The following is a 12,177-nucleotide window of genomic DNA, read 5'->3' on the forward strand; positions in this document are numbered from 1 at the left end:
TGCTTTCATTCGAGCCACATGGTTTGAAGCTAAAGAAATACGATCATGTCAACTTGACGTGCACCATTACATGAAGTAATTAACTGAAAAATCTTTGTTCTGTCTCCTGCCAACATGTTTGAAAGATCCTCTTTTCATAGATCAAGCTCCATGTCTTCTGTTCTAAGATGCAGAAAGGGACTTTTGGAACAGAGATGAAGGGGCTTGGCGGTTTAGACTTCTTTGAAGCATACCTTAACCACTTGCAAAGAATTATAGAAGTTTAATAAATAAGGTAGTAGAACAATTTGTTTGTCTCTCATCAGCCAGCTCCTGCGAGGAGCCCACCCAGCCAGTTTGTTTGCCAGGGTATTTGCTTGGTGGTATAGGAACAGGTTTACCAAGGGCAGGTCGGGCGGAAAGGCAAACTGCTTCCTGTGATACATCTGGGATGCTCTCCCAGAATGGCTATGCTCTTACCGAGGTATGCATATTGCCAATTAGATCTTGTAAAATCTAAGAAACTAATACTGGCGACTCAATTCAGGATGATGAGCAAGTTTATTTCTACAGGCATGATGAAGCGGCTGTTGAAGTTCTATTAGTAGATCTTGGTTTGTATGCGCGACGACGTGGTTTATTAAACGAAAGTGAGTATTTGATAGATTAAAAAAAAACCCACATTTATTGAGATCGTGTACAGTAATTCAATAAATATATCTGTTAATTTAGTTTATATACTATGTGTTGGATTACTTTCCTTCTTCCTACTAATCTAAAATCAATGATGAAGAATCCATACCATTGTTTAGGATCTGCATCACCGTATTTAGAAACCGAAAATCAAGTCTTTTAGAGGTTATTTGCCTTTGCCTATGTATCAAGTGGTCTGAACCTGTTGAATTTTGGTAGGTGCATGTTCTATGAGCTGTAGACCATGATCAATAGTCAAGAATTTTTATTTGTATGTCCAATAATATAGTTTGATACACTGATACTATTACAATGTTAGGAGGTTACCAAAATATGAATTTTAGTTTCTTGATATTTTTTTATAATGTAGAATATGATTAAATGCGTGGATTCACGACTTAGAATGACCATCATCAAATATTGTAATGTTAGCTTTGATGTGTACCATTTAAATGGTGCAATTTTTATCGAGAAAAACTTGATTTCTGTTAACTGTGAAGATAATTGAAAATTGTCTCTAGCTCCCTTCTTTGTTAGTTTTATATTTTATCCTCTCTTTTCCAAAGTGCAGAAACAGACTCCAGGTACAGATATGGGGAGCTTGGGCAGTTAATTCCTGGGTAACTGTCCTTGTTGCAAAGTCTTATTAAGCCTCTGTGCAGCCACTTGCAAAATTCTGTAAAGCAAGATCATGTTGGTACCGAGACTATTATAAAATTACAAAAACAATTACATGATAGTCATATATAATTAAAGAAGTTTCTGCAAGCAAGAAGCAGATGTTATTTTTTTCAAGAGAAAAATGCAGCTGCTGTTGAAAAGGAGTAAACTATTTACTGTTAGCTGTCAGAAAGGAGAATATTAAGAAATATTGGTGTGAATAGTATTTGAATTTAAAAAATATAATTTCAGTCTAATGGACATAACATATAACAGCTTTTTTTTTTCCATTTTTTTATGTTTTTTTGTAAGTAATTATAACAGTCCTCATATAAAAGCTTGGAATGGATACAATAAGGCCTCTAAAATCATGTTATAATTATGAATGTCACTACTATTATAAATCTTATTTCTGGAGGCTTGAAAGGTTATTTGAGTCTAAAGCGGACAGGGGGGCAAATTTGTTCGTTGAAGTCAGGCTGTAAAAGTTGATAGCTTTACTTACCAATAAAACCCAAAAAAAAAAAAGAAAAAGGGCTTGTGCTTTACGGCTGTGATGCAGGCTTCTAAATAGTAAATGTTATGAACCCAATACCAGACCCAAGCTCCTCCCCGTTTTCCCACATAAACTCGGTCTCTTCCTCCTGCATCGTTGCAACTTTGCCGCGACCGAGGCTTCTCTGGAGTCCGGACGGTGCGCGCCCTCCTGTGGCCGCAGCGGCGGCACGTGTCCCGCACACCGTATCGCACGGTCGCGCGGGAATGAGCTAACGGCCGGTCAAGAATAGGTCAAAGCCGGCAGCCAAAGCTGGTGGAACTGCAAAAACTACATCTTGTTGCGGGCCTTCTCGGGTTTGTCCTTTTTTTTTTTTTTTTGTATAGATTTATTTTTTTTTTTTTTCCTTTTAATCTTTTTAATTTTTAGCCTCTCAATTGTGGAACAAACACAACTAGATGGCGAAATAAGTGAACAAAAATAGCAAATCCCAAATAAAATCCCAGGAGAATGGAAGTGGTGGTTGGAGAATGGTGGAGCCAAGCCATAGTGCAACATTTCTCCCCCCTCTTCCTTCTCTGAGAACCCTTTTCCTCTTCTAAAGAGAGAGAGGAAAAAAAAAAAAGGTTCTCTCGATCTTGCACTCTCTCTTCTCTTCATGTTATAAAAATTTATTGGGTTTTTGAAGCAGAATCCAATGCAAACATGGAGGAGAGATTTTTTCTCTTTTTGTTAATATATAGAATAGCATGATTCTTGTTGCGCATTGTCTCACGAATGCATGGATTTACCTCTCTTCTTGTTATAAAAATCATGTTCATTTTGGAGTACAATCAATTGGAACAAGAATTCTAGAATCTTAAAAGAATATTTGACCATTTGCTAAGGCTTTGTCTTCGTTTCTGTCTGTTTTTTGATTTTAATATGGAAGCGCTACTTTTAATTTTTTGCATATCATTCTCGCAGATGCATGAATCACCTTCTTTCTTATTATAAAAAGTCTCTTAACCTTCATAGTACAAATCAATTTGGAGCATGTTTGAATTCTAGATTTTCTCCATGGAAAATGAATTCGATACATCTTAAAAAGATATTTGGCCTTTTACTAATTTCCCTTAAATAAATCCCGGTGGGATAACCTCCCGTTTCATTTTAAAAAAAGAAAGAAAGAAAGAAAGAGTATTTGGCATTTCTGCAAAGATTTTCTTTATTATTCTTTTCAAATATGAAGATCATTCTTTTGCTGCACTTTTTTCTCATCTTAATGCATGCACTAACCTCCCTTCTTTGTTATAGAAATTCATCGAATCTTGTGGCACAGATCAACGTAATGGTGTAGAATTCTATATTTCTTTTCTGAAAAAGAATTATTGAATCTTAAAGGAATACATGGTCTTTTGAAAAGACTCTCTCTCTCTCTCTGTCTGTCTTTTTAGTAGCATGGCGTTTTGTCTCACACCGTTCTTACTCATGCATGATCTCTGTGAAGTGCAATTTGTTTATTTCTCCTTAATGATGAGTACAAAAATCTGCTATCGTCTCCTTTTCGAATATATTCCTTCATTTCTTTCTCAAATGTAGTCTGCATCTGTTTTAAATTTTCTCATTGTTCTGCAAATTTCTGTAGGGGTTCTTGGTGGCGTAGGTGAGAAACAGCGAGCAGTGATGGGGAGGGTGGAGTCCTCTCGGCCGGCACTCCTCCGGAGAAAAATGGCCGAGTCTCCCCCTTCTTCCAATTCTACATCCCCACCACCTGAGGCATCACCACCCCCAGCATCTCCACCACCATCGCCACCACCCTCAACAGCACCTCCACCGGCCACCCCGGCCGATCCACCTCCATCATCGCCCCCACCTTCGCCACCATCCCCACCACCTGAGTCGAAAAAGTCTCCCTCTCCGCCACCTCCACCAACCCAGTCTGTTGTGACACCGCCGCCACCACCACCACCTCAGTCTATGTCCTCAACACACCATTCTGGTGCAATCCCACCCCCTCCAAAGAGTTCTAGGAACACATCACCTTCGTCATCGACCACGGACGACTCGAAGTCATTGAAGAATGTCAAGAATAGCGGCGGCGGGGGCAGCAGCGGCGATGGTGGAGGAAGCAGTGATACTGACACAACTGATGTGCCTCTTATCGTGGGGGCTGCCGTGGGCATCACACTGTTCGTCATTGCTTTGCTGGCTGTTGCATTATGCTGCTGCCTTAAGAAGAAGAAGCATCGCAATAGCATGCGATATTATGATTCTCCAATGATCAAAGGTATTTTGAGCTAGTTTTGCCTGCAATGGTTATTTATCTAGCTAAACTCTCAAGTTCTTCTATTTCAAGTACAACAGCATGGAAGGAATTTAAGCATTTCAATTAGGTAGAAGCAATGCACAGAAACATAAACATCCTACATACTGAATTGATCATCTGCTGTTATTCTTTTTGATCACCTTTCTGATGTTGTTTCATTAATGATATGTGAAGCATCGCTGCGATTAATTTATAGTTCTTGTTAAAGATGGTTTCAATTTAGCTGGATGGGCTACTGTTTGATGCAAGCAAGTATCAGTATTTTGAATGAACTTTGATCGATGTTTGAAGATCTAAGTTTATGCAAATCAAGTACTCGTGTCTCCCGTAGAGCTTCCAGTAGAGTGCCATTGCATTTAACTAGTCCTGTGCTTCTATTAGAGACAGGAGAGGTGACATTAGTAATATAAAATTAATTTCCTGAACTATTGTGAGAAGAGTTACGTTATGAAGAGCAAGGCATTGGAAAATGTGGTCTCACTATGTAATCTGTAAGGCTTGTGAATTTCCATGATCTCACAATGTAATAATTGTCAATGTCTGTGGTGTTTGTTTTATTGCATCTTTCAACCATTCATGTGTTGGTGAATATGGTTATCTGTGTAGGTGGTGGATACTACAACAATGGATCACTTCCGAAATGGCAACCCCAAGGGATGGACCACATGGGCAAGGTCCCACCACCTCCAGGTGCAATTGGGCCAGGTGGAGGTGGGTGGCAGCAATCACCACCTCCGATGATGATGAGTAGTGGTGACATGAGCGCAGGCTACTCTGGTCCCCATGGTCCTCCATTGCCACCCCCTTCGCCCAACATCGCCTTGGGATTCAACAAGAGCACCTTCACCTACGAGGAGCTGGCATCGATAACAAATGGGTTCTCGCAGGCCAATCTCATCGGGCAAGGCGGGTTTGGGTATGTATACAAGGGTGTGCTCCCTAATGGAAAGGAGGTTGCAGTGAAGCAGCTTAAGGCAGGGAGCGGACAAGGGGAGAGGGAGTTCCAAGCTGAGGTCGATATCATCAGCAGGGTCCATCATCGCCACCTTGTGTCTCTTGTTGGATATTGCATTGCTGGCTCGCAACGGATGCTTGTCTATGAGTTTGTTCCCAACAATACTCTAGAATATCATCTCTATGGTTAGTTACTCACTCTCTCTTTTGGTAGTTATTTCAGTTAAACGGGCTCCAGAAACATATTTCTATCTGTTTACAGAGTATAGTTTACAGAGAAACATGCGCGCGCACACATATACATATACAAATACATACATACATATATACATATGTGTGTGTTTGTGTGTGTTGTATGTATGCATATATGTTTATGTGTTTATTTCACTTTGTCCTAGTAGAATGTACAGTTTACAGAGAATTCTTTTGTGCACTCCAGCTCCATATGATCTACTGCAGGATTCAAAAAATAATAATTTGCAACCCTATTTTTCAGGAAAAGGCCTTCCAGTAATGGATTTTCCCTCAAGATTGAAGATAGCTTTGGGATCGGCGAAGGGTCTCGCTTACTTGCATGAAGACTGTGAGTTTCATGTTTATATTCTTTTAGCCTCAACCTCAATTCATTTTACTTGGTTGAATTAACATGTCTGGCCGTTCTTTTTCTTATGTATGTGCTTAAAGGCCACCCACGTATTATCCATCGTGACATCAAAGCTGCTAATATTCTCTTGGATGGTAAATTTGAAGCCAAGGTAAGATGGCCTACTCATAGTTTTTGTCATTGCAAATACCTTGGGTGATAGTCTTTTGTCTCTTTATCATTTAGCAAGGACTTGACGAGCTATATGATTGCATATCCAGGTTGCGGACTTTGGACTGGCCAAGTCAAATTCCGACAATAACACGCATGTTTCGACGCGTGTCATGGGAACTTTTGGGTGAGCAAGATCATCCACAGAGTAATTAATGGAAGATTAATGGCTAATCCAGATGAATTCGATCTTCTTCCTTCAATGTAGGTATTTGGCTCCTGAGTATGCATCAAGTGGAAAGCTGACAGAGAAATCTGATGTATTCTCATTTGGTGTGATGCTTTTGGAGCTGATAACGGGACGACGTCCTTTCGACCCCACTGGTGCACTCATGGAAGATAGCTTGGTCGATTGGGTCAGTATGCTTTTGCATGTACTAACTAATAGAACTCTTTCAACTCTATGCATCTAATTTGCATGTTTGGAGCAGGCAAGGCCTCTTTTAAGCCGTGCATTGTCTGATGAAAACTATGAGGAGCTTGTAGATCCCCGCTTGGAGAATAATTACAATGCAACAGAGATGCAACGCATGATAGCATGTGCTGCTGCTTGTGTTCGCCATTCTGCAAAGAAGCGCCCCAAGATGAGCCAGGTATGGAGCCCTTGCATCGCCTTCTTGCTCCATAGCTTGCAAGAGAGGAACTTTAGTCTTTCTAATTCTGAAAATTTGACAGATTTGATAAATGATTGTCTTGAAACAGATTGTGAGGGCATTGGAGGGTGACACAGCGCTTGAAGACTTGAACGAGGGGGTGAAGCCTGGGCAGAGTACATATTTCAACTCAAGCTCAGACTTTGAGTCAGGTTCATACAGCGCGAAAATGAGGAGATTCAGAAGGACTGCGCTTGGAAGCGAGGAATTCAGCAATGAGTACAGTGGACAAACCAGCGAGTATGGGCTCAATGCATCGGATTCAAGCAGCTCTGGGGACTTAAATTCTCTTGGAAATCAGAGGAACAAAGCTCGTTGATGTTCCTGAAAAAAATTTAAAAAAAAAAAGAAAAAAGAATGATGATCATAATAGAAGAAATACTCATTCATGAGACCAAGGAGCATATTGAGTTGAATGCATTGTAGCTTTCTTTTGTTGGTGGGAGAGATGATTTGGTTAATGTCTGTGAGTGTTTGTTCTTATTAATATCGTAATTATTGGACTTGGCTTCTATTATTTACTAACAGTTTGGGCAATTATTGTTCCAATTAAGAAAAAACTGGGGATTTCTAAAATTGTCTTGCCCCACCGACTGCATGTCTTTGATTTTTGTTTACAGGAAAGGATGCGAGAAGAGAAAATTGGGCTTCTTTTATTTAACATTAGAGTTGCGTTTGGTAGCTAGCAATCTATCCAGATTGCTGGTAAATTAAAAAGGCCCTATCAGATTATCATGTTTGGTATGTCTTTTGGATTGGTAATCCAGATTATCTTTCATGAAGTAATCTAGATTATCAAGGAGAGGAGTGGCTATCCAGATTATCATTATTTTGGTAATCTTGTAAAAAAGTTTCTCAACAAAACTGCCCTCCTCCCCTCTCCCTCCTCGTGCGGCCTCCTTTTCAATCTCTTTCACCGCTTCCTCCTCTTCCCTGACAGCCTCTTCTGTCATCCTCCTCCCTGACGGCCTCCTCTTCAACCTCTCTGACGGAGTTGGATGAGATGAGAGATGTCTCTGGAGATGCGGATCGGAGGTAGGGTGCAGACGAGAGAGGCATTCCAGGGGAGGGGGATGCGGTCGTCAAACCAGATGTGTCCGCACATGACCCTCGGCCACCACCATAGGCAGAGGAACTCTCGACGCTGCAGCCAGAGCTGGGCAAAGCGGGCGATGTCGAAGATGACATGGCGAAGGAAAAGCGGCGCGGTGATGTCGTCCTCCAGGGAGAAGGAGCCGGGAGAAAAGGCATGGGCGGTGGAGTCGCAGGCAACCGAGGGGCAGCACGAGCAGCATAGGCAGTCGGCGGACCGAGGTGCGGTGGTTAGGGCAGCACAAATGACTGGGGGATCGGGGTAGGTGCTGGAGGCACGACGGACGGGTGTGGGTTCGCCAAGAGGCCAGGAGGCAGTGCGGGAGGGTGGGAGGTGGGAGGAGGCACAGAAGGCCATGAGGTGGCGAAGGCCGCTGGGGGTGAGGGGAAGGGGGGAGGAGGTTCCAGGTGTAACATGCGAAGGAAAAAGAAGGAAGGGAGAAAAAATAAAAAAAATAATAATAATAAATATTATAAATAGTGTATAAATTTATTTTTTTTAGATAATAATTTTTATCATTAAAAAAATTAAATATATAATTTAAAATGTTAAACTAATAATTTGATTTAAAGATATTTTGAAAATTTGATGTTACGTTGCCAGTAATCTTATTATCATACCAAATATGTCAATCAAGATTCTTAGTTTTACCGCAACATAATTTACGTGTACCAAACATAGTAATCAACATGACTGACAATCTATCTAGATTGCAGATAATCTAGATTATTTTTACCTGACAATGTACCAAATGCAACCTAGTATCCATATTCTGTGCCTAGTTTTTCCTGTTTCATATTTAAGTGGCTAGCCTCTTGGTTTTTCTTGTTGGTTGCAAGCTTTTGGCATGGCAATACACATTCTCGCAGGCTAAGAAGATCCTCTTTTACCTGCTGTCACGAAGGCAGTGAAGATCCTCTTTGTCTCTCCTTTTTAGCTTAAGAAAGCTGTGAAACAAACCGTCTCAAGGGTTTGCGTGTACTACTCGAAGTGGTAGGCAAAATAATATTTCTCAAAGAGGCTTCATTCTGAGTCAAAACACTTTTCCATTGGTCCTATTCAGCCCAATGTAGCTCTTTTCATATTTCATTTTCACAGACGCCATTAAGTTAATTTAGTGAAAGACCTTACTTCAGCCGAAAACACTTCAGTTATCTTTTGAACTGGAATTTGATCAACATTCTATGAAAGAATAAATTATAAAAAAAAGGATTAGTGAAACAAATTATGAAAAAAAAAGGCGGAAAAAATTGAAAAGTAAAGAGAAAAGAGAGGAGAGAGAGAGAGAGAGGGAGGAGGTTGTTTTTAAAGTTTAACATGTCATTTTGGGCTCTTGTTAGGTTAGACTGTTAATCCATCCCTAACCATCATATAATTAGCATCCAAACAGGGGCCAATGCCTTGCACATTATAAAATGAGTATTTCGCTTCAAGGGGCAGTCTATCAACAGAGTATGGACTATATAGTGCATCAAGGTTCAGCAACATGACAGATATCAAATCAGGAATGCAGCCAACAGGTCAAGTTAGATGCAACCAGTAATCCAATGAAGCATACATAATGATAAGGTCCACGAATATTCAAACTGGAGGAAAGTTTAGAGGAAGCAAAATCAAAGGGACAGATGAACTACTAACTCTTCTTGCTAGCTACCACATTGTTGTCACCACCACCATTCCTGCAGTCTCCATTCCCTCCCCACTCACTTTCACTACCAGCTCAAATCAGAATATGCACTCTACTTCCTGCAGTAGTTTGATCTCTAAACAAATGATTCCATCACCACCAGCACCAAGTCTACAAACTACGGCTCTTCTTTTGTTACTGAATTGATGCTTAATTTTTGTCGGTCGTCTTGATCAATTGCAGTGGAAGATAAGATGGCAAACACCACAGCTTTATCTTTCGGAATTCTGTAACAATGTTCATGAACTCAGCGATGTGCTGATCCTGACATCCACAAGTTGTTCTCCAGGGCATCTACTTATCTTGAAGCTGATCATCAAGCCCTCTTCCAGCTGTTTGGCTTCGATCTATGCTAATAAGGGATGAGCTCGCTAATTACTCCAGGCTTTTGTAAATCCTTCACAATTTCCATCCAAATTAACCTAAGCATTCCCATTCTCATTCTAGATCTTTTTGACCCAGATTTGAGCATGACTCTTAACTTAAGCTTCCTTGGATCTTCAACTCTTCATGGCATTGCATGCTTGAACAACATTCGAATTTCCCTTCTTTAACCAAAACCAACCTTCCAGCACTGAAAAATAAAACAACATCATGGCCTGACAACCCGAGCTAGGCGTTTATGCCGGTCCTGCATCCTCAAGAGCTCTCTGGCAAATCCTTGGTTCCCGGTCAATAACAAACCATTCAGAACACGATTGAACATGAACCTCCTTGGGAGATGTCCCCTCTCCACCATCTCCCTCACCATCTTCCCGGCCACCACCATGTCCTCCGGCCTCTTCCTCGTGAACATCGCACTTATTAACACATTGTATGTATCCAAATTCGGCAAGCAGCCCCCTCGCCCCAACATGGTCCCAAACAACTGCAAACCCTTCTCTATCTCTCCCTCCTCGCACCAATACCTGATCAAAATATTATAAGTCTGCACATTGGGCTCGCACTCCTCACGCTTCATCCTTTCCAAGAACTCCATGGCTTGGTCCATCTCCCCGGCATGGCAAAGCCCTCTGATCACCAAATTGTAGGTAACAGCATTGGGGGTGTATCCCTTCCTCACCATCTCATCAAATACCAAGATGGCATCTTTGACGCTGCCCTTCTTGCAGATGACCTGAATCAATGCATTGTAGGTTGGCACCGAAGGGAGGCAGCCCTGGTCGACCATTTCGTCGAACACCTTCCGGGATTTGTCGAGCTGACCGGCGAGCCCCAGCCCATGGACCATGGTGGTGTAGGAAACCACATCCGGCCGGCAGTTGCCCCCCGAAATCGGATTCTTCTTCCTCCCTCTCTTCTTCATCTGAGAGAAGAATTCCAGCGCCTCCCTGATCTGCCCTGCTCGGAAGAAGCCCTTGAGCAAGATGTTGTAGGTGTTCAGCGTTGGCTCGATGCCGGAATCGACCATCTCCCGGAGAACTTCCAGAGCTTTTGGAGTGCGTTTGAGCCGGCACCAACCGTCGGCGATGATGTTATACGTGATGGCGTCGGGAAGAAATCGGTTTTTCAGGGCTCGAAGAAGGGAGAAGGCCTTCTCGACGCGGCGGGACTTGCAGAGGGCGTCGAGGAGGGAGTTGAAGGTGGAGAGGTCGTGCGGGCAGCCGAGGCGGGGCATGGAGAGGAAGGAGCGGACGGCGCGGTCGGGCTTGCCGGCGGCGAGGTGGCGCTCGGCGATGATGGCGAAGGTACGGGGGGTGGGGGGGAGGCCATGATGCTGGCGGAGGAAGAGGAGGCGGCGGAGGGCACGGGGGTCGCGGAGGCGGCCGGCGAGGTCGATGGCAAGGTCGAAGGAGGAGGCGGCGGGACGGAAGGAGGGGAGGCGGAGGAGGGAGTGGAAGAAGAGGAGGGCTCGCGGGCCGTCGTTCCAGAGGCGCTTCATGACGCGGTCGACGAGGGCCGGAGGCCAGGCATTGGGGGAGAGGCGAGAGAGGGATCGGGCGAGGGTTCGGGGGTCGTCATCGCCGGAGTGGCGGAGGACGGCGTCAGCGATGAGGACGGGGAGGTCATCTTCCTGGGGTGGTGAGGATTGGGTGGTGGGATCGTTTGAAGAATGTCTTCTGAGAGGAAGGAGGGACGGGGGGAGGCAGTTGGGGTTTGGGTTCTGGAGGGAGAGAAAAGTTGGCCGGAGAGAGACTGGAGGCATGACATCGGGGTGGCCAATTCGGGGACCAGCAGAGTGCTCTGCTTTCTGTTAGAATTCCTGGAACCGAGGGAGGCTGCACCCATCTTTAACTCTGATGACGGTGTGAGCCGTATGGTAGTGATTGGATCCCATGTCCTCGCAGTTTTGATGACTAGAATGGGAATCCTTTAAAATTTATAAATAAAATTACGGGATTATAGGTTGAATTAGGTTTATATTCATGTACCAAGACCTGCTTTAGGTCAGCCGATTCCAAAGCTATTACTGGATGGTTATAAATATAGGTCCAATATAATCTATTGTCCCATAATATTGAGTCTATAAGGAGAAAAATTACAAGCCTAATCCATCGCACGAATCCTATCGCATTTTCAGTCCAATCATCTAAATAGACCTTTAACTGGATGAGCTGAAAACAGAACTAAATTCTTTCTTTTCAGAATGAAAACTCCAATCTATATCTCAAATATCAAGAATTCATATCATTTAAATTAAAATTTGGTAATATTTTTAATACAATTTTATCTTAAAATATATTATTTTGCATCAATCATGCAGCATGGTATTTGAAAATATATTGTTTTCAAAATGAAAATCTCCCATGGGAGAAAGGACATGCGCATCTTACCTCTTAGCACGTCCGGTGAAAGAACTGCATGGATGTTGGCTACCATCCGAAAAAACCGAACTCATC

The 12,177-nt window shown here is 42.8% G+C and overlaps 2 protein-coding genes across 4 annotated transcripts; one reads left to right on the forward strand and one right to left on the reverse strand.

Annotated features, from left to right (window-relative positions):
- Positions 1–90: 90 nt before the first annotated feature.
- Positions 91–6,919, forward strand: LOC105055947 (proline-rich receptor-like protein kinase PERK15). Of its 3 annotated transcripts, XM_029267832.2 has the most exons (10): positions 91–463; positions 553–629; positions 3,456–4,097; positions 4,743–5,276; positions 5,587–5,673; positions 5,775–5,845; positions 5,955–6,031; positions 6,113–6,260; positions 6,336–6,497; positions 6,607–6,919. In XM_029267832.2, exons 1-10 carry the CDS (start codon positions 444–446, stop codon positions 6,874–6,876), a joined length of 2,088 nt encoding a protein of 695 aa, XP_029123665.2. In that variant the 5' UTR covers positions 91–443; the 3' UTR covers positions 6,877–6,919. The 3 variants fall into 3 exon arrangements, with proteins under 3 accessions (XP_029123665.2, XP_010936290.2, XP_019710074.2); XM_010937988.3 differs by lacking the exons at positions 91–463; positions 553–629 and adding an exon at positions 1,918–2,184; XM_019854515.3 differs by lacking the exons at positions 91–463; positions 553–629 and adding an exon at positions 2,261–2,454.
- Positions 6,920–9,089: 2,170 nt separating this feature from the next.
- Positions 9,090–12,013, reverse strand: LOC105055946 (pentatricopeptide repeat-containing protein At1g74900, mitochondrial). The gene is given in 2 exon segments (XM_010937986.3): positions 9,090–11,453; positions 11,456–12,013. Coding segments are annotated over 2 exon segments (1,635 nt in total). The 5' UTR covers positions 11,567–12,013; the 3' UTR covers positions 9,090–9,929.
- Between the last annotated feature and the right edge of the window lie 164 nt (positions 12,014–12,177).

Source organism: Elaeis guineensis, chromosome 13 (genome assembly GCF_000442705.2).
Source record: "Elaeis guineensis isolate ETL-2024a chromosome 13, EG11, whole genome shotgun sequence".
NCBI lineage: Eukaryota > Viridiplantae > Streptophyta > Magnoliopsida > Arecales > Arecaceae > Elaeis > Elaeis guineensis.